The 19,813-nt window shown below is 43.8% G+C and overlaps 2 protein-coding genes across 6 annotated transcripts in view; one reads left to right on the forward strand and one right to left on the reverse strand.

The window, feature by feature from the left end:
- Positions 1–6,224, reverse strand: part of Zir (dedicator of cytokinesis) — a 56,569-nt gene extending 50,345 nt beyond the window's left edge. For all 4 annotated transcript variants that reach the window (XM_077643479.1, XM_077643477.1, XM_077643478.1 and 1 more), the window contains exons 1-7: positions 6,144–6,224; positions 5,850–5,937; positions 5,124–5,302; positions 2,919–3,150; positions 1,899–2,132; positions 1,069–1,154; positions 193–259 (exon numbers count right to left, since the gene is read on the reverse strand). In XM_077643479.1, coding sequence (XP_077499605.1) covers positions 193–259; positions 1,069–1,154; positions 1,899–2,132; positions 2,919–3,150; positions 5,124–5,302; positions 5,850–5,937; positions 6,144–6,184 — 927 coding nt within the window. In that variant the 5' untranslated portion in view covers positions 6,185–6,224. The remainder of the gene's footprint in view (positions 1–192; positions 260–1,068; positions 1,155–1,898; positions 2,133–2,918; positions 3,151–5,123; positions 5,303–5,849; positions 5,938–6,143) is intronic.
- A 780-nt stretch (positions 6,225–7,004) lies between these two features.
- Positions 7,005–19,813, forward strand: LOC144111162 (uncharacterized protein KIAA2013 homolog). Of its 2 annotated transcripts, XM_077644326.1 has the most exons (17): positions 7,017–7,206; positions 7,638–7,709; positions 7,829–7,864; positions 8,156–8,259; positions 8,349–8,471; positions 8,561–8,689; positions 8,787–8,845; positions 9,205–9,297; positions 9,412–9,482; positions 10,808–10,942; positions 11,981–12,083; positions 12,865–12,933; positions 13,801–14,000; positions 15,273–15,385; positions 16,386–16,650; positions 17,338–17,462; positions 18,679–19,813. In XM_077644326.1, exons 2-17 carry the CDS (start codon positions 7,654–7,656, stop codon positions 18,864–18,866), a joined length of 1,869 nt encoding a protein of 622 aa, XP_077500452.1. In that variant the 5' UTR covers positions 7,017–7,206; positions 7,638–7,653; the 3' UTR covers positions 18,867–19,813. The 2 variants fall into 2 exon arrangements, with proteins under 2 accessions (XP_077500453.1, XP_077500452.1); XM_077644327.1 differs by lacking the exon at positions 7,829–7,864 and having other exon boundaries at positions 7,005–7,206.

The following is a 19,813-nucleotide window of genomic DNA, read 5'->3' on the forward strand; positions in this document are numbered from 1 at the left end:
CTAGCTTCAACTGCAGTTAACGTGTAGACAAGTAGAGCCCAGGCCATAGTAACCTTATCTGCACACTGACAGCCAAGTGAAGACTACAACTCACACTAGCAGTGAGTCTCAAGAAAGCACATCTGTGCATTTTTGAAGGCAGCAGATCATTAAAGGATTAACAAACTGAAGCAACAAACAAGTGTGGCTTACTTTTTTCTTTTCTTTGGCGTCATAAATGGCCATGCTTCCAAAGATGGGCTCCACCTCGAGCTCAAGCCTTCAAGAAAACAAAAGACAAAGTCAATGTGTCAGGTGTGTGAAGTAAGATAGCAGAGATAACACCAGAGAATGGCAAAAAATATTTTTAAATCCAATTTTCTCCCTGATAAATGCGTCTTTTTGCTGCTGGACAAATGTGAACATAGCCAGAGAGAGGCAAATAATTAATTTATGCTGAGAACAACATATTAGATGGAGTTGCCCTTCGTGTTCCTTTAAACACAATAGATTTGGAGCAACAGCTCTGTGTTGCAACACAGTCTCTTCAACGATCTGTTCAACATTTTTTTTTCTCCATGTAAATTTTTGCGAACCTAGTGGATAACTATTGCCATCTGGCGTAGAAACTACAAACCAAAACTGAACTGCTTATCATGTGGCGCCATCTGTTATTACTTGCTGATAGGAAACACTTTTTCCGGTACATGGCGCTCCGCCGTATTTTTTTTTTACAATGGCCCTATCACCACTGGATGGCGAACCGCCGTCTCTGGAAGCGAATGGAGGATGAGTCTATGCCTCGAGACATCAACCTCAACTGCTCCATCACAAAACAAGGTTTTTGCAAAATGTAGGAGTACGCTTCAACTATTACATTAGGATTCCAACTGAGAAGCGCACTGTGCACAATGACCTTTTGGCCCGGCCACCTCGGTGTAAAACTTATATGTGAGAGTTGAAACTTAATTATGGTAGTGTTTGAATGGCATGTCAAACTGGTGGTGAAGAAAATGGAACAAATGGCAAGTGCTCCAAAGCAAATGCACCAAAATGGTGGCAAAGAACACTCGCAAACAGCTGACATACTTGAGAGCCAGGCACCGAACGAGAATCCGGTGGGCCATGTGTTCACGAGGTGGTTCAGATGGCATCCGTCTTTCAATAATTTCTTCCTGAAAAAAAAAAAATAAGAACCATGTAAGTGTGCCTGTTAGCGCAGAAAGGTGTAGCATACATCAGAAGCTATGCCAATCGGTACTTTCAGCATATTTCTGGAGTGTTCTTTATGCAAGCGTAATACCTGCTGCGTTGAGCACTTAATTCCTACTGCTCTGTTGTGAATTCCGCTGTTTAAAAAAAATGATCTCATTGACAGTCTACCCAAGCATTTGAATTACCACTGCGGTGGCTATTTAGTGGGGGACGTGGCTATAAGCAAGAAGTTATTTCTGTATACACTAACAAAATTTTTTTAGCATATTAGAAATAATACTACGACTACTCTCACCAAATATCACTGTTATATCTCCAAAAATTGCCTTTAATATACAGTCGAGCTTCGTTATAGCGAACCGGTAAAAATCGTAAAGTAGTTCGATATAGCCGAAATTTGTAATATAAAATTTCGCCAAACACATAAGCAGGCGTTTTCGCCACCTCCGCTCCGTGACAGTTGAAGTGAGCAGAAAATGGCTGCCGGCAACTTAGAACAACCGACCGTGCTGCTGATTCTGGGGCACTATCAATGGGTGCGAGAGGCGCAAACCTGCACTCGTCACTATATTTTCTGTGGCACTTTCAGCAAATGCGAGATAAAGCATCAACCACGGTGCAAACACTTCCCACACCACAGCCAGTCACCCATATAGTGAGACAAAGTCTACCATGAAAGACATGAAAGCGGGCCATCCACTCACCTCTTCCTGTTGTGGGTACAGCTCGAAGAGGGCATCGTGACGTTTCTCCAAACGCTGGGCTGCATTTCTGCGGTCCAGCTCATCAGGAGGTGTGCGCTCGAGAAGCGACGGGACCAGGGGATCTGCCGCAGAGTTGCGCAGGTCGAAGACGCTGCTTGCCCAACTTCCACGTGGCGTTTCAGCTGCACTAGCACACCGGAACTCAACAGAAGAGATGCTGTCCGCTGGTGAGGGCTGCACAAAATGTAGACGCATGACCCTCATCAGCATGTGAAGCAGCGTGTGTTTATCCAACAAAGCAATCACTGACAGTAGTGTGTGCAACGCATATGTAGCCTACTTCCTTTGTTTACCTACCATGACAGCAGGAATTAAGAGTCCAAAAGCCATTCGACTAATTGGTCACTAAACAGTCTCATGCTGTTTAGCAGTTTAGGATAGCTATGTGCTGCTCTAAAGCAGGGGGTTCTCAAACTTTTCTGCCTCAAGGGACCCTAGTAGCCTTCAATGTGTGTCAAGGAACCCCCCCCCCCACCACCACCTCACGATTGGTTGTGGATGTATGTGAATGGACCCTTCATGCTTTTTATCACTTCATTCATTTTTGTATGCATTTGTTTCATTTCTTGCTTTCAGCTATCAGTTTATTAAATGCCCATCTCTAACTCATGATTGGTTGTGGTTGCATTTGAATGGGCGATTCAAGCTTTTTTATCACTTCATTCATTTTTGTATGCATTTGTTTCTTTTCTTGCTTTCAGCTATCAGTTTATTAAGTGGCCATCTCTAACTAAAAAGAGTGTCATTCTTACCTGTCAAGTTCCCAGACAATGTGGGCTCCTAGTCACTGTGACGTTTTTCAATTATCTCTTAAGCATGCAATCATTGAAAATGACCTGTACAGTGGCATGTACGTGGGAAGCTGACTCTAGATTACGTAAGCTTACTCTGCCACCATCGCTGCCCCCTGGTGTGAGTGTGTGCACCAACAATCTGCGGCAGTTTGTGAGAGTGCCTCACCGGAACATCTTCTCTTTGTGCCAGCGGTGGTTGCAGCGAGTGGCGGGACAGCTCATCGCACACATCCACCTCGTACTCCTGCTTGGGTGTGGTGCGCACCACAGCGGCCCTTTCCAACGCTGCTTCCCTAACAATGACACTGGAGCTGTGGCCCTGGTAGCAGCGGCTCACCACCACCCAGTCCGAGGTGTAGGTGTGCAGGCACTGACGCATGTGGAAGTCCAGGTCCTCTCTGTGAAGACAGGCAGTGAACAGTGATGGCAATTGTAGAGACCCTGTGGTACAGCACCACAGACAGTGCCAGTACAACATTAGCACTTCGAATGCGGGACAGATGGCGCCACCTGTTCTGCCATGTGTACATATTTTTCCATTAAAACATTACAAATGGGCAGCACATATCTATGACATGTCTATGCATCGCTCCTGCCTCTTGCAATGCGCAATTACACTCCTAAAGCCAAAAGAGAGGCCATAATGTGTGTACTACAGCAATCAGCTGAGTCTACGGGAAGACAGAAGTACAGCCCTGCCCAGAGATTTTCAATCACTCTTATCCTACACCAGATGAAAAGCCCTTTTCCAGTTAGTTTCTTTCCCCTTAATAGAAACAATACCCAATTTCCTGCCTCCAGAAACTACATTTCCCTAGGATACTATACACAAAATAACTATAATATCTATATACAAAACACATTTACCAACTTCTAAAAACAAAATTTCAAACAATGCCCCACAGAAGATAAGCACTGTCTTGCTCGTGTGAAAGTTCCACATCTTTAAACATAAATTATGTGATAGACGTCCACTGTGTGCACCACTACGGACACAGAGGACTACAAAACTGTAAAATGCCACCTTCCCTTGTCCCTCTTTACCAGGGATGGACAGCAAACTGCAATGTTGCATTGGTCAAACAAGCGCATCTCTCTACTTCCACTGGTTAAAAGCGCACAAACATTGTGGACTAAAACGAGTGCGACAGCATCTTCCCTGCACAATCCAACTGCACATAATGTGGCTGTGCAGCCGACCAAGAAGCCAGCAAGAAATAATTTGGGGCCAAATATAGACCACTGCACCTTTAGTACACTATATCCCAAGGAATGAGTCACGCTTAACAGAGGTTCAAACTTGTTTTGCTTCATGAAAATAAAATTTTGCTCAGTTAAAACTTGCACAGCTTTATTTTTGTTAAAAACTTGCATCTGACAAAGAAGGACACATCCTTATTCCCATTCCTAAGTTGCAACTGGCAAAAGCTGCTCATATGTAGGGGTTGAACTTTTCGGTGTTTACTTCATAAATGCTGTTTTCTTTTCTTTTTTTTTGGGGGGGGGGGGGGGGTGGAGGGGGGGGGGGGGGGTGGGGGGGGTGGGGGGCAGATATTACTATCTATGGATGAATAACTTTTTTTTTTCTCAGCAATGTAATCTAGCATTCCTCTGCAGTCAAAACTCACCTAGAGCACATATTGACCATTTCATCGGCACGAACACTAGATTTACCAGTAGCTAACGCACATGTGGTTGTACATACGGCTGTGCTTTTTGAAAGAAATGATACTGTCACTTAAAAAACCAGCAAAAGTTAAATGATGTATTGTTAAACAATAACGCAAATTGAAGTGGGCTCTCCTGTTACTGTTGGGCTGCTGCTCTGGGTTGAACTCAAGGGCGGGCATCATATGGTCTGCATGCTGACTAGAGCAATGGAATCATTGCGGCGGACAGACCACAACCCTTTTTGGTGACGCTTATGCATGACGTTTAGAGACGCTATGAACATACGTAACCGAGTAAGCGCCCTTAGCAGGCGGTGACAGTGAACAGCACTAGGCTATAGCAGATGACTTCTGGCAAGGAGTGGAGGCTGCAAGTCTGCAGACGTGTGTAAGTTAATGAAGTGATGCCTGAAAATGGACAACAGCACTATTTATCCAGTGGTCCGACCATCTCACCACGCCTTGTTGTTTCTTTTTTTGACTGAGTATAACTCCTACTTAAGAGACAGCAAGCAATAGTGCACACGTCTAGAGTACTGGCTTTTTATGATTAAAGCTTAATTTTGAAAACTGTATTCAGCATACTTTTTGTTTGTTTTTTGTACTCAATGCAAGCGCTTATTTTTGTCCCACTTCCAGAAGTCCTCTTGTCCATGAAAGAAAAATACATGATGCAGAGAAATAAAACAAAGCAGCCTTACGGGTTCTCCTCTGGCACGATGGGTTGAATTGTCCGACATTTCCTCGGCAGGATGCCAACCTCCACATCATCGGGAGGAAAGTCGAGCAGCTCACTGATGGCATCACGGTCAACCAGATCCTGATGCTGTTGAAGGAACTCTTCAAAGTCCAGTGGTTCAACGACATCACTGAGGGGAACCTGTGAATTTGCAGCGACAGCATACTCAAAGAACTGAATGACAATTTTACAGTGTCATCAAAATGTTACGCTCTTAAGCACAAAGTATTAGAACTACCCTCTGCAGAAATAAATGTTTTGGCGAGATAATAAAAATGAATACTTTATCTGTGCTGTGAGTTCAGGTGTCGTGTAACACAATTAGCAAAAGCTCATATTTATATCCAATTTGTAAATGTGCTGTAGAGTGCTTACAGGGATGGTAGCAAATCAGTAGCGGAGAGTATTTACTACGCAACCTACTCAACCCTTTTATTAATCACTAATAATTTAAGTTTCAGAATGTTAAGTCACATGTGCAGATTATTATATGCAAATAATTAGCGACGACGCCCCTCAGTAAGAGAGCCTGATCAACAAACAAGTTGTCATTCCTCTGTCTGCACGACTGGCTGCTCCTACGAAAAGGGCGCGTCACCAGAGGGGGGCACTTTCGACCAGCACCAGAAATCTGCATTTGGTTTCGTAACGAACTCTTTTCGAAATGAGGGAAGATGCAAATACAGACACTCCCTTGAGTTCCGCCGAGTCCATGACCGAAATCTCTCTCCGCTGCACTGCTTGCAATTTGCCGCCTGACGTCCGCATTCGCTTGTCTGAAACGAAAATACGTTAAGCGTCATACCACAGCGAACGAGCGCATGCAAAAGTAACGGCACGACGTCCTGTCAGCGCCTTGTTCAGTGAACACGGGTTTAATGGCAGCAGAACAAAAACAAAGATGTCATTTTGTGCACACTAATAATAAGTCTGTGCATGCGGAACCCCATTTCAAAGAGACAAATTGCTAGGCAGGCCTTACTTGTTCAGTTTCTGAACAAACGCGCGCTGGCCAGACGCCATAGCGGCGAGAGCGGCTACTGGTGCGTTCGATTGAGGCACAATGTGCACGTTTGTATAACAGTGCGCTCGAAGTCTCTGAAATCTGGCTGCACCAGTTGAAGGAGTGCAGCACCCTTGCATTCGTTTTGCCAGTGCAGCCAACTCTTCGATCTGAGTTCAGCAGCGCGTCCCTAACAATTCGTTTTGCAAAAGTGCCCCCTCCGTACCCCGCCGCGTCCCGAAGTGCCACCCTACCGAAGTATTAGCGAAGTTATCTGAAGTTGGAAGTTCCTGCCGAGGCGCTGGAAGTAACAACTAAAGTGAAGTGGCAAGGCAACAAGCCGGCGCCTAACAGGTGTAGGTCGGAGCACAGCCGGTCTCGAGTGGAGCGCGCGCTCAGGAGAAGGGTTTATTGCGTTGTTGCCAAGAAGTAAATAAGCATTTCAAAACTTTCAAATAAAAGTTAATGAATAATGCTTTTGAATCTATTTCTTTTCATTTGGCACTCATTCAAAAAATTTTAATTATTTGTTCCAGGCTTATTTTAGAAAATGAGCAAGGCAAATTCATAATTCCCGCCAAACAAAGGATTAAAAAAGAAATTGACCGAGCGAGTGTTGCACTGCTATATTTTAAGTGCATGTACTGAGAGCAGACAATTCAGTGGTAGCGGTGGTAGTGCTCTCTGCATTATATGCCGCGGAAGCAATGAAACCATAAAAATGAAGTCATAAAAAATAATTAATAATAAAAAATCGAGAAGTATGGGTTTAAGCAATAAAGTTGCGCTTATTTCTCAAAATTTGCGCGTTGACCACTCACCACGTGAACATTCCCTGCGGGACCGCAGTCCAGTGTTGCACGACGTCAACAACTGCGTGTGGAGTGGCTGTGCGATCAGATGTTCGGCGATGGTGCAGGGGTGGTTAAAGTTAACTATTATTACCTCGTGATGTCCCGAATAGACCGAGCATCCGTGCAGCGCTGACCAACTGCACCGGCCTCAATAACGTCTACGCAGTCCCACATGGTTGCAAGCTTAGGTACGCTACCCACGATCACTTCGGAAACCCGCAAACAAGTTTGCGTGTGTACGCCGAGATCACGCGTTCACCCTGCGATTTTGGGAACGCCCAGCGTCTGCAGTGCGCCGATTACTCTCTGCAGTCGAGCAGCTGTCAGGTCACACGGCATTCGTGTCACAGGAGTTAGCTTTACGTTCGTTTTGGGCCTGTCTTGCTACCACGCAACATGGTGCCAACGATGCCGCAGATTTTGCATGTGTCAGTGCTGCAAATGTCGGCTGTGCGGAAACGCATGCGTCCTCACGAAAAACAAATACGTCAAGTCAATGACCTTGTGGTTTTAAAATAAGTGATGTATCACTAACGAGATGTGCAAACGAACTGCGGTGGTGACGTACTGTACTTGCTTGAGCGTGGCGGTGGCACGTTTTATTCGTCTGCTCCCACAGGTGAAACACCACAATCATGGATATTGGGGAGAAATTTCGGAGAGTCAAACGGCTCTGCGATGGCTACCTGTCGTGAGTAGAAAAAAAGAAAGAGCGTGTCCAACCACCGCACAGCTTGTCGCTACACGTTTCTCTACCGCGCCCCAATGATTTCCTTCCTCCTAATGAGTTTATGCTGATTTTTGTTTTAGGCATGCTCATTACCACCCGAAACTCGTGCTTAAGAGGTACTACATCATGCTTGCTGTGTTCTGCGCATGCCTGCTTTTCGCTTTTATTTTCGTTTTCCTCATTTTTGTTTTACTGAAATGTTTTATTGAAGTGAGAAGAAATACATTGCTTGACCTGCATGCCGTTCGATGAGCACTAAGGTGTCCTCTCATCAGTGTTGTCACGAGACTTTGAAACTGATTTCGCTTTTCCGAGCTCAGGCAACTGACACTTAAACGCATTATTGCTTCTCTTCCATGAGTGTTCACTGATTGTTGTGGTAATATCTGTGCACGGTCATTCCACAGATCGAGAAAAATGTTACTGCTTGTTATGATGATCCTTGCTTTGGTCCTGTATATCGGACCATCCCTGTTTCGATGGGTGCGACGAAAGACGCCTATAATGATCGGTGAGCAGTAAGGCTGTTCCCAGTGGAACCTGACCATGTTTGGTTCGTGGCATTCAAATTAATGTTATTCTTGTTTATTTCACTACCAGATCCAAGTATCGGCTGTGTAGCTCTGAACGTTGACCCATTCCTGCGGGATGTGGGAGAGTTCGATGCCAGCTTGTATCGTAGTTACGAGAGCTCCACCGACAAGCGGCTGCTTTCATTTGTCGGTGAGTTTTAAGGCAGTTGATTGCTGCGCTTGTTAGCATTTTAGCCCAGACATTGTAATAATTGCATGTTGTGCAATTCCTTGTTACAGGGAATGGCAAAATTGGGTTTTCTGTGGATGATGACAATACCCTATATGTATTCAACAACCGAACCCTGTCTCTTGCTTTGCCTTTTCATCCTGGAGTTGAGATTACGTACCCACAGGCATCTCATCAAGGTTAGCAAGTCTTGCTGCTGACGAGCAGAGAGTTTTCATTTGTTTGCCCATCTTGCATGCAGAGTTGTCTGACTGTTTTCGTATCATAATTTTTCAGAAGGAAATGTGGTGCACTTTGTGAAAGGCACCGTTTTTAGGTATCAATGTTTCAACAAGGTGAGCATGCCTTATTGCAAAGTTAAAGAACTAATTTCTTAACTAGAGTCGCTTGCTAAGAATTTCCATGTGGCTATGAGAGATGTTGCGAGCGTAGATTCCAAGCCAGGGTAATGAAATTGCAATTCCAACAGGTTGCGCAAAATTTTACTGTCTCGGGAGTAATCTCGTGAACTGTTGCTGTGTATATCCTTTAGATTGTTGTAGTGTCATGTAGAAAATAATGCCGTTTATGCAAAGGAGATTTAACTGTGCCTCGTGGAACCTAAATGCTGCCGGAGGTGTCACAGTGAATTCGTAGTGGTGGTGGTTCTGACTGTGTGCATTGTCTGAGTGCAGCACTGCACTTTGCATTACAGAGAAGGAAAACAATCAGTGTCAGTCACACTTACTATGCCCACCGAACAATACCGTCCCTACTTGTGCAAAGCGTCAAGATTGTGAACCCTCTGGTGAGTGGGAAAAATTGCATTTCCTGGCTCTAACTTGTGTAGTTAATTGGGACACGAGTTTTCTGACGAAGTTGCTGACATTGTCTGAATTCCTCGTTTGTTTGCATTTTACAGTCTGATCCAATCACATTTGGCATTGAGCAGAAGGGATCCACAACCGAAAACCTTCAGGCAAAGCCTCTTGGGTTTGTTCGATTTGCATTATAAGTTACATGCAAGTAACGACGTTATGTGAAGGAGTTCCTATGTATCGATTCATTTCCATTATTAGTTGCGGGTGGCACAGTGCAAAACAGATGATACACAGACGTAGACGACAAAGCGCTCATCTTTGTTGTCCTCTATTTTTGTCTGTTTCGCACTATACCACCCACAGTGAACTATTATCACCAACTCGCCCAGCTATCCATCTTTCTTCATTACCATAGCATGCATGGCGCGTCCAGCGTGTATGGCAGGTGCAGCGTGATGGTGAAGGCTATGCAATACTCAACGGAGGAATTCTTACTTGTGAACATATGGTATTGGGGACCACTTTTAACACTAGTTGGGATGACAGCTATGACACAAAAGGACCAGGCATGGACAGGAGGGTAGGTTCATGACAAAGGAGAATGGCTGATAAATTTAATTGTTTAATTGTGACCATGTATCATACTTGTTTAGTGGTGTTTACATGGACAACCTAAAGAATATCGCACTTATTCATTTCACCATTTAAATGCACAAGTCTAAATAATCCATCATTCAACGAATTTGCCTTGAAGTCGCATGCAAGATTTACAAAGCCCTGTTAAAGTCTCAAGCTATAGAAAACATACTGGAGAATATATAAATGAGGAAGAACTTTGCAAACCCAAGAAGTGGCTTCCGTTAGAGCTAATTGATAGCCACTTAAAAGAATGTAGAACTTTTGAAGATGCCAGTTTGTATTGGGGCATTACAGGTGGCACCACATGTACTTGTGTTACTACTGCCTGTGTGTGGATGGCCAGTGCATTTTACAGTAATTTACATTATAATAAACTAGAAACTTGGTCCTGTGACCAGTTGGTGGCAAAATAACATAGCCGCTTATGTGTGGGGCATTTTTGTTTGCAGTGCACAATAGTATTTGAAGTTCTTTCCCTACAGGTAACTACTCCCCGTGAGGACGGTAGATGAAACTGTAAATTATGGTAACCAAGAAAGACAAGGATAACTTAAACTTACTGCACCAGTGTGATCAAGGACCAGAATAGTGTTTTTAAAGGCTGGTAAGCATGACTGCAGCTCTCAGAAATGGAGAACCAGGAGGCAGGCAGTGGCAACACAATGACCTGGCCAAAGATTCCAGCACTGATGCTTTGAAGAGCTATGTTAGAAATGTGTCAGAGATTTGCAACTGCTTTGTCCTTAATTCATTATAGAATATTCTGACAAATACACACACACACTATGTTTTTCTTCAACAAGAATGCTTGTTCGAGGTCCAGTCTTCTCAGCTTCATTCTTGTTGTGTTTAATAAAGGATCAAGGACCGGTATGGCCAGGACAACATCATCTGGCATGGCAAGGTCTCGACTGGCAGCGCAAAGGACACAGTCATTGCCTTTGCTCTTGTCACGCCAAAGCTACCGAACACAGTCACAGTTGAGCCAAAGAGGTAGGATTCCTTGATTTCTGATATTTGCTTTGTCTGGATGGTCTTACAAATAGTACCCATTTATGTCTCACGCTTTGATTATTTGCTTTGGTAAAAGGTTGAGAGAATTCTTAATGGTGCATGCTTCATTAATCCTTTCCTTCTTGTGCTCTATACACAATTTTGTACAGTTCAGGAGAGCAAGCTGCCGGGCTAGTTGGTGATGCATGTTGTAAACTAGGAAGTGCAAAATACCGGACGACGGACAGAATAAGGGACACAAAAAACAGGCTCACGAGCGCTCGTGAACCTGTTTTTTGTGTCCCTTACTCTGTCCGTCGTCCGGTATTTTGCGCTTCCTTATTTACAACAATTTTGTACATTGCTAACTTTTGACTTTTTTTTGAGTGTCTGTACAGGTAGCAGTGATTTCTTTGTTTCATACAAATTTGGCATCATTCTTATCACAACTGAGATGCTTTCGTATGTTTGCTTGCAAATGCAGATGCTCCTTTTCTCAAGACAGTGACCCCAGTAGCATGTACTTTGATATTAGTGCGTAGACAGATCTTTTCGCCTGTAATGATATAGTTGTTTTTCTCGGAATGCAGCATAATGTGCACCTTCAAGAAAAATATATGATCTTTGACCTCTGCAGTAATTATTTAGCAAATTTTGTTGTTTTGATATTGCAGTTTCCAAGGATCATGATGCTTTGTGAGAAATTTTGTTCATGCCTGTGATGAAATAACAGCTCATGTTTTGCATTGCAAACATGACAATTCGGCTTCCTTGAGGCCTGTATAAGCAATTTAGATGAACAGAAATGGTTTTTGAAGACAAATAGCCTGCAATTCCTGGAAGAGTTTAAGTAAAGACAAAGGAAGCATGAAGCATTGACGCCTGGAGATGTCACCTAATGTCACCTAACTTTGCTCACGGAATGAGGGAAACCTACTTTTCCAAACCCTAGTCTGTACTGTGCCAACTTAAGGAACAGCCCTATGAGAGAAGAACCATTAGAATGATATTAATACTACCTGCTAATACTCATTTCAGTTCCACAGTGCTCAGGATACAGACATTGGTGGATTACTCGGGGCCCTTGAAATCAAAGGAGTACCCATCTGCAGTTTCACAGCTCCAGTCATTCCTCAAGGAGGCAAGTGTTGATGTCTACATTCTTACATACCAGTACCCACCGCAATGAATGGTTCAGTGACTGTGGCATTCTGCTACCGAGCACAAGGTCTTGGGTTCGATTCCAGGCCACACCAGCCACATTTCATTGGAGGTGAAATGCCAAACCCTTGTGTTCCGAGATTTTGGTGCGTGTTGAAAAAAACCATTTGGTGATGAGAATTAATCTGGAGCCTTTAAATATGGTGGCCTTCATAGCCCGCAGGGTAGTTTTGGTATGCATAAAAATAATAATAAATAGGTCTTTGTATGTACCAAAGCTACAGCTGGGCTGTAAGGTACGCTGTACTGGAGGGCTTCAAATTTATTTACACCACCTAGGGTTTTTCTAGAAGTGCCTATTCAAGCTCACAATGACAGGATCTGAAGGCACAGGCTTCTTTCCCAAGCTATTCAACCTGGAAACCCGAGGGATAAGCTTGTACCCATTTGACTAAACCGGTGTGTAGCCGGCTAGCAGTGGGAGTCAAACCCATCTGCTCCTGAAAACGCTGAAATCTTAGTACGAAATTGTTACTGCATTTTACCTTCACCAGTGATGACCTCTGTGGCTAGGAAGTAAAGGTACGAACTATAGCCGAGCAGCAGAATTCTGTGGCCATTGAACCACCATGGCAGCTCTGACCATGCCCAATCTTTTTCGAGGCCATTACTGATTTAAGCGGAATAATTGAATGAAATGCACTTTCCACGATGTGGTTTGATCGTCAACTCTTTTCTCATCGCTTCGTCTGACATTGCAGGAAATGCAGAGGGTTGTGAGCATTGAAAGCCACATTCTTCGAAACATGCACGTCGACGCTTGGAGTCAGGTGAGACTTGAGACCTTAATTTTGGAGCAGTGGACACAGAGCCATATTCGTGTACCTCTTACTTAGAGGAGTGAAAACAGTTTTTAAAGAAAGCAAAGTTACGTAGAAGAGTAAAATAAAGTTGGGTTAAAGAACAAACATAGTTCACTGTTTGTGTTGGGTGCCTGTGGCTCCCTGGCTTCAAGACATTTTGGCATCCTGCATTAAACCGATGGCTGGTGTGAGCCCTTAGCTTGAGCCATGCAAGTACGGTGGAATTTCATTAGTTCCAACTCACTCAATCGCTATGTTCAGTTTATTCAATCTCATGCCTCGATTCCATAAGCATCAAGTTTACTAGAAGAGCCCCCCTCATTAAGAACTCCACTACCAAAAGTCAAGTATAATAGAGAGAGACGGGCTAGCTGGTGACTTTTGGTAGAATGCATCTTGAAACCGCGCAAAAAAGAAAAGGGACGAGGAAGAAACCAACAGGACAGAGCGCGGAACTTCAACTGGTTTCGGCTCGTGTGTCAACAAAACCTTGGTAAACCTGTCTGATAAAGAGTATTCATATCTAGATTACATGCTGTCCCGTACACGCCTGCGCACCAGTGTTACGTGATGATTGTTTGTCATGTTACAATGTGTTTACGATGATTGTATAAATGTGACGCACTGTTGTAATAAACCAGTTGAAGTTCCGCGCTCTGTCCTGTTGGTTTCTTCCTTGTTCCTTGTCTTTTTTGCGCTGTTTCAAGATGCATTCTACCAAATGTCAAACTGTACATCCTTTTATAAGAGTCATCCCTGTCTCATTTCAAAATTGGGGGACGTTTTGGTCTCAAGCTTGATTGGGCAGGTGTTTACCTCCCATCCCGTGTGCAGCTCTGGAGCACTGGCTTTGGCATCAGTCAGTCCAAGGCATACGGTGCGCTCAATGGAGACGTCATCAACGGCACCATCTACTACATACTGTCGCACGTGCGCGCCCTGGCGTCGGAGTGGAACACCGGCCCGGCAGAGCACCGGGAGCTGCAGGCGCTCCTCGCCTACCCGGAGCACTGCTACGGTGGCCACCACACCCTGTGAGTGCTGCACACGCTGCATGTCTCTGCTTTCCAAAGGTGCTAAAGAGGCCCAGGTGTTTTTGTATCTGCCCTTCCCACCTAGCCATGCATGCAAAAAAATGCGTACAAATGCACAACTTCTCAGAAAAATGTCCAAATTATGTGATAATGGCTGGTTGCAGAGAGACAGTCTACTATAATCAGTTATACAGTATTGTGAGTCCCAAAATTATGTGAGCTGGAACAATAATATCGAGAACCACATAGAAACCACACTTGGTTCAAACATTTTTTAGCTTGCGTTGTCAGTATTCCTGCCCTAGTAAAGGTGGGGGTTAAGGTGTGCTTGGATTTAGGTGTTTGGGGAACTCACAAAGCAATCCACAGAGCCCAGTCTAAGAACTTTTGAACTTAAGGCATCCTTATTATGGGGAAAGTATAAGCATTGTTGTGCTGCATATTTCTAAAAAAGGTGGTTTGAAGGACCTTAAAGAAGTCTGGCAGTTGTTTTCAAAGCTTGGAAGAAAGTTCCCACAAGCTGAAGTCATTAGGAAATACTTTACCATGACTATAAAAACAAAAACATTGTTTTTGAAATAAAATTGCTCTTTGTAGCAGCAAAACACAAAGGTGAACTTCTGTCACTCACCCCGAACTTGTGTCACTCACCCCACTCACTTTGTTTGTTATTGATGAGTGCCTTGTTCAGTTTCCTAACCACTTTTGTATTTAAATCCTTAGTTGAACTTATAGCAGGTTTTATCTTGCCTGTCTACTTTCAGCCAGGTGAGCTCTCTATCAAAAAATTTTCATCAAAGGAGATCATTTCTCTTGAGTATACTGCATGGAAATATTTCGATGGCTCTTACTGTTTTCACTTTGAATTGACTTTAGTAATTATGTGAGCTGGAACGTTGATATCGAGAACCACATAGTAACCACGCTTGGTTCAAACATTTTTTAGCTTGCATTGTCAGTATTCCTGCCCTGATTCTACTTTATAATGTAAAACTGATGCTAACTCTGGTGTGCGTACAGCTAAAGGTAGTCAAAGTTGCATGACATTAATTTGCATATGTCACGTTTCCTTGCACAACCTTCGAATACTGTGCTCTCAGGGTGTGTTCTGTATCATTTCTTTCAACTGACCTTTTCAATGACCTTCAACTGATACAAACAGCCTATTCTGGCTTTCAGATTGTCATTGGTTTCAGCATAAACGTGACGATAAACTAAATATGATATAGTTAAGAAACAAGGTTCTGAAATAGGCCACCTGTGTATTTACAGGCAAGCCTCCACTTTATGGCCTGACTCAACCAATCTGCAGTCAGTTACAAATGCAGTAAACCTGTGGATGTTGACACTGGAAAACCAAGGGTGCTCAAAACTCATCAAAACAGGTGTGTGTTTCTTATCTTACCATCATGTCAATTATCTTGTAGTCAGATTATTTTCGTTGCCTTTCTGTAGCCCCAACCACCAGTGACTCCTGGCAATAGTTTGACAGCATAGCTTAGAACTGTGTTCTGTGGCATAGGTAGAGGAGCTGTATTTAAAAACATTTCTCATTACTGTGTCTCGGTTTGAGCTTTGTCAGTGCTATCTTATGTGTTGCAAAGTGTTGCCTATGTTGAAACTGCCTCTGTGTTTATCATCAGTCACCTGTTCATCTGGCTGTCACAACCACAGCTCTAAGCAGTATGTGACAAGCATTTTGTTAATCTAAGCAGAGAAGAACCATGGAAATCGAGCAAAACCATGGATAGCAGCATCAACTCTAATCATTAGTCCATATTTGGTTTGATTCGGTTTATGGAGGTTTAACGTCCCACAGCGACTCAGGCTATGAGGGATGCCGTAGTGAAAGGCTCTGGAAATTTCGACTACCTGGGGTTCTTTAACGTGCACTGACATTGCACAGTACACGAGCCTCTAGAATTTCGCCTCCATTGAAATTCAACTGCCGTGGCCGGGATCGAACCTACATTTTTCGGGTCGGCAGCCGAGCACCATAACCACTGAGCCACATTTATGTGAGCTTGAAGATTTCACATGCCTATGGCAATCTCATTTGCCTTGAGAAGTTTGCTGTGTGGAGTAAACTATGTTTATGACTCTTTTGTTTCGTCTCGGACCCATTTTTCACCTCTCCTGGGCTAAAATTCCGCCAAAGGAAATGCTGTTCTTAAAGGCATTATTAGACGATAGCTTAGGACACACATTTGTGACAAAATAGAAAACCATATTGGGCTCAGCAGGATGACTTTAATGAAGTGTCATTACGTATAGTATGTTTATAATGCAACACATCCTCACGCTTATGTTGACGCCCTGTTTAGAAGACGACTGCAACATTTGTGCTTCCTGTTCTTCCACTGCTTCGACCTGTCGCACAAACAGGTGCGGAAGGTGTGCTGCAAGCTGTGGTCCTGAGCCTCGGTGCCTTCCTGTTCAAGGACAGCCACTTGGAGCTCAACACGCAACCGAAGGACCTGCACAGAGAACTCTTCTTCCGCCGCATCAGCTACGGCAACGCCACGCACCTCAACGTGAGTGTGGTCCTCGGTGACGACAACAAGGCCCTGCTGCGGGTCTGGCTTGACCGGAGTGATCGTGACTACTATGCCTGCGACGGCGGATGCCTTGACCCACCAGTGAAGCTTGAGTATGGGCTGCCATTCCATTCTCGAGAGCTGTGGCGGTGTAGCTACTGTAGAATCTCGATGGTACAAATTCGATTGATACGAATTCGTAAAATTCCCCGGCCGGAGTGCGTTGGGTACAATGCACAGAATTTCGGATGTTCTGAACATTTGACGGATGATAGAAATGCATGAGCCATGAGCAGTGAGAGGCGACACACGGCCTGCACATCACTGACTCTGCGATTGCTTGCTGTACTGTACGCACAAGGAGCAGTGATGTACGACCCGCACATCGCTATTGCCAGTCTCGCTGCACGCAATGCAAGTAATATATAGTGAGCTGTGGCCATGTGGTCATAAATAAATGCCATCAGCCATAAACATATATATCTGCATGAGTAGATTTTCCATGCTGCTTCATGCTTATTTTGTTCATTTTGGATAGTATGAAACATCCGGTGATATGAATTTTCTCGCGACCCAGTGGGATTTGTATCATCGAGGTTTTGCTGTATGTACATTGTATCGGTAATCGTACTTGCTGCTTTGGAAATAGGGCGCCACTACAAGTGTTCGGACAAGTTTATGTTCAGCAACACATAGCTTCGAGAGCTGAAAGAAACATTTTGTCCACATCTCACACACATCCCAAACTGCCCTCAAATTTTTTGGTGAGTGCTTTTTCTTTTTTAATATTTCTTGTGCAGCTTCAAGGCAAAGCAATTTCCGGTGAAGGTGACTGAGCCAGTCACGGCTGTGCTGTACATTACCTCAGATCTGGAACACATGAAGGAGCTGAGCCAGACCATTCATGTCAAGGAAGTTGTGGAAGGTATGACCCTTGTGTATTTACACGTCCCAAGATCTGACAAATCATGCAAAAGGGTGACAAGCCCATGGGTTTCGTTTCCTTTCTTTGACTATTTGTGGAGTGGTGCATGTGAAAGTATGATATATAAACATGTAGTGTTTTGGGAAGGACTCTCTTTCATGTCATTAACCCATGTGTGCTGTAACTTCAGAGACATGAAAAAATTAAAATGAATTTAAATATAAAAATGATTAGGTATTTTCACTTCACAATTCAGAATCGTCCTTTTATTGGCGGGAATATGTTTCTCAACACTTGACTTTTGAGCAGTCCTGTAATGTAGGATACCTGGCAAATTTGCTACCTGTTACGTATGGTAAAGCTTCAAACATTTGACATCTACTTTAAAATCACATTTCTCATGATGCGCGGTGGATTTCTTACGACAGTGTGCAAAAATAATTTTTCTTGCAGAATCACAATTATTCGATAGGGTAGAATTTCAAAAACGGCGTCCAGAGCGGATTGGCGGATCATTCTGAATGCACTCAACACACACGACACAACCCTGGCACAGAAGATATTTAGACCCTCTAGAACTTACGCTAGCGGGCACAAGCTTTTACACAATAAACTTCTAGAGCTGCTACTTACAAAAGCATTGTCCTACATGCAGGACGCTAGGCATATATGGGTTAACTGTCGGCTGTCTTGGAGAACGGGAGAATCTGTGTAAAAGGAAAGCAGCCTGTCTCATGCCATACATCTTTTGTGTGCATGTCGCAGTAGTGTGAAAGCCAGAGCTGCTTAGTCCTGGCTATTATTTCTACTCTGTAACAAGAGGCACCTTCAGGCTTTTGTGCGGGAAAAGCAGGCTGCAGGAGGTCCCGGTGCAGCCATTAGCTATGGGACCTCCTCCTGCATTCGCACTAATGTAGCAAGTCTCGATTACAAATAAACTTTTATTTGATTTGAGGGGGTTATGGAAGTACTGAGAATATCCCCATACAATTTGTGCGTTTTCATTTTGCAAGCTCTCGCTGCAAAGCGTATTCATGTACGTGACAAAGCATAAAGTAACAGAATAAAAAATGCAGTTCGAGGTCTTTCAACTTCAAATGGCATGAAAGGCTGCAGCTGGTACTTCAGAAAAAGATCTGGCCCTGAGAGTAGTAACAAATTGCAAAACAGAAGCTTTATTCTTTTTTTTTTTGGCCTGTGTTTTTAACTGTTTCAGCACCAGCGCACGAGCACCACGTCATCGCATTACACAGGCACGGTCATCAACTTGGCGGTCTGCCAGCCCTCTTCTGGGTGTCCATCACGTTTCTCATTGTGGTGTTCCACTTGTTTCTGGCCAAGCTCATATATAACGAGTACTGCGGCTCGTCGCAAGAGAAGACCCGAGGACGTTATGTGGTGTGACGCGGCCTGCCATCCTTTCTGACCAGTGCTTCGAGTCAGCGACGGCCAGGAACGCCTCGTGACCGAAAACAGTGGTGGTACCGACTACCCAGAGGTGGACGCAACAGATTTTTGCACGGCAGCCATTGTTTTTCTTAAGAGTCGACCTGGCCACATTGTGAAGTGTGTTTCTCGTAAGCCCTGCAAGCTAGTGTTTCGATCATTGACACTGCCACGACCTTGGACAAACCAAAGTGGCCTGTTCACTTCCAAAGTGGAGTGCCTGTACATACTAGATGCTTTGTTTACAGCGCATGCAGCCTGCGCTAGCTGCATTAGGGGAATGTTGTTTATTATATTATTTGTGTAATTAATGATAAGTTGCTCTCTGTGCAAGTTCTGCAGAGATAAAAATTAATTCTTGCCTTTGCTTGTGATAATGACCATGGTTCTCCATGTTGATGATGCTATTAGGGATTCCGGTTAGGTGTTGCTTAGTTCATATTGCAAGTCAAGATCACATGAGTTGTGCTTGTACAAAGGGCTTGAAGGCGTTGGATGTGACATTTTTTGATGAAGTAGTCTTAGGGAAATCTTGTATTTAATGGTCCAATAAGAGTATGAGCAGTTGTTTATGAAGCTTACACCCAGTTGTTTAGTGTGGTCCGTAAAGAATTGCGGTGTATTTATTGTAATTATGTGTGGTTTGAGAAAGCACGCAATCAATTGTTTTATGCAAAGTACAGCTCCCTCCCCGTGACCAGATAAACAATAATGTTTTGTTCTGATGACTTCGTTTTATGTCTGTACAAATATGTGGAATTGAAATACAACAGTTCACTTTTGCTTTTCCAATGGCCTTCAGGCGACTTTGATATAACGGTCTTATAAAGCACTAGTGGCATTATACACATGTACATAAGGTCAGGTCCCTCATCGAGGGTTGAATAAATCAACTACAGCCACTT

Source organism: Amblyomma americanum, chromosome 11, assembly GCF_052857255.1.
Source record: "Amblyomma americanum isolate KBUSLIRL-KWMA chromosome 11, ASM5285725v1, whole genome shotgun sequence".
NCBI lineage: Eukaryota > Metazoa > Arthropoda > Arachnida > Ixodida > Ixodidae > Amblyomma > Amblyomma americanum.

Coding starts and splice junctions, on each gene's coding strand:
- LOC144111162 (XM_077644326.1), top strand. CDS start 7,654: ATGGATATTGGGGAGAAATTTCGGAGAGTCAAACGGCTCTGCGATGGC. Junction 8,472..8,560: donor GCGGCTGCTTTCATTTGTCG/GTGAGTTTTAAG, acceptor TCCTTGTTACAG/GGAATGGCAAAATTGGGTTT. Junction 14,001..15,272: donor TACGGTGGCCACCACACCCT/GTGAGTGCTGCA, acceptor GTGTATTTACAG/GCAAGCCTCCACTTTATGGC.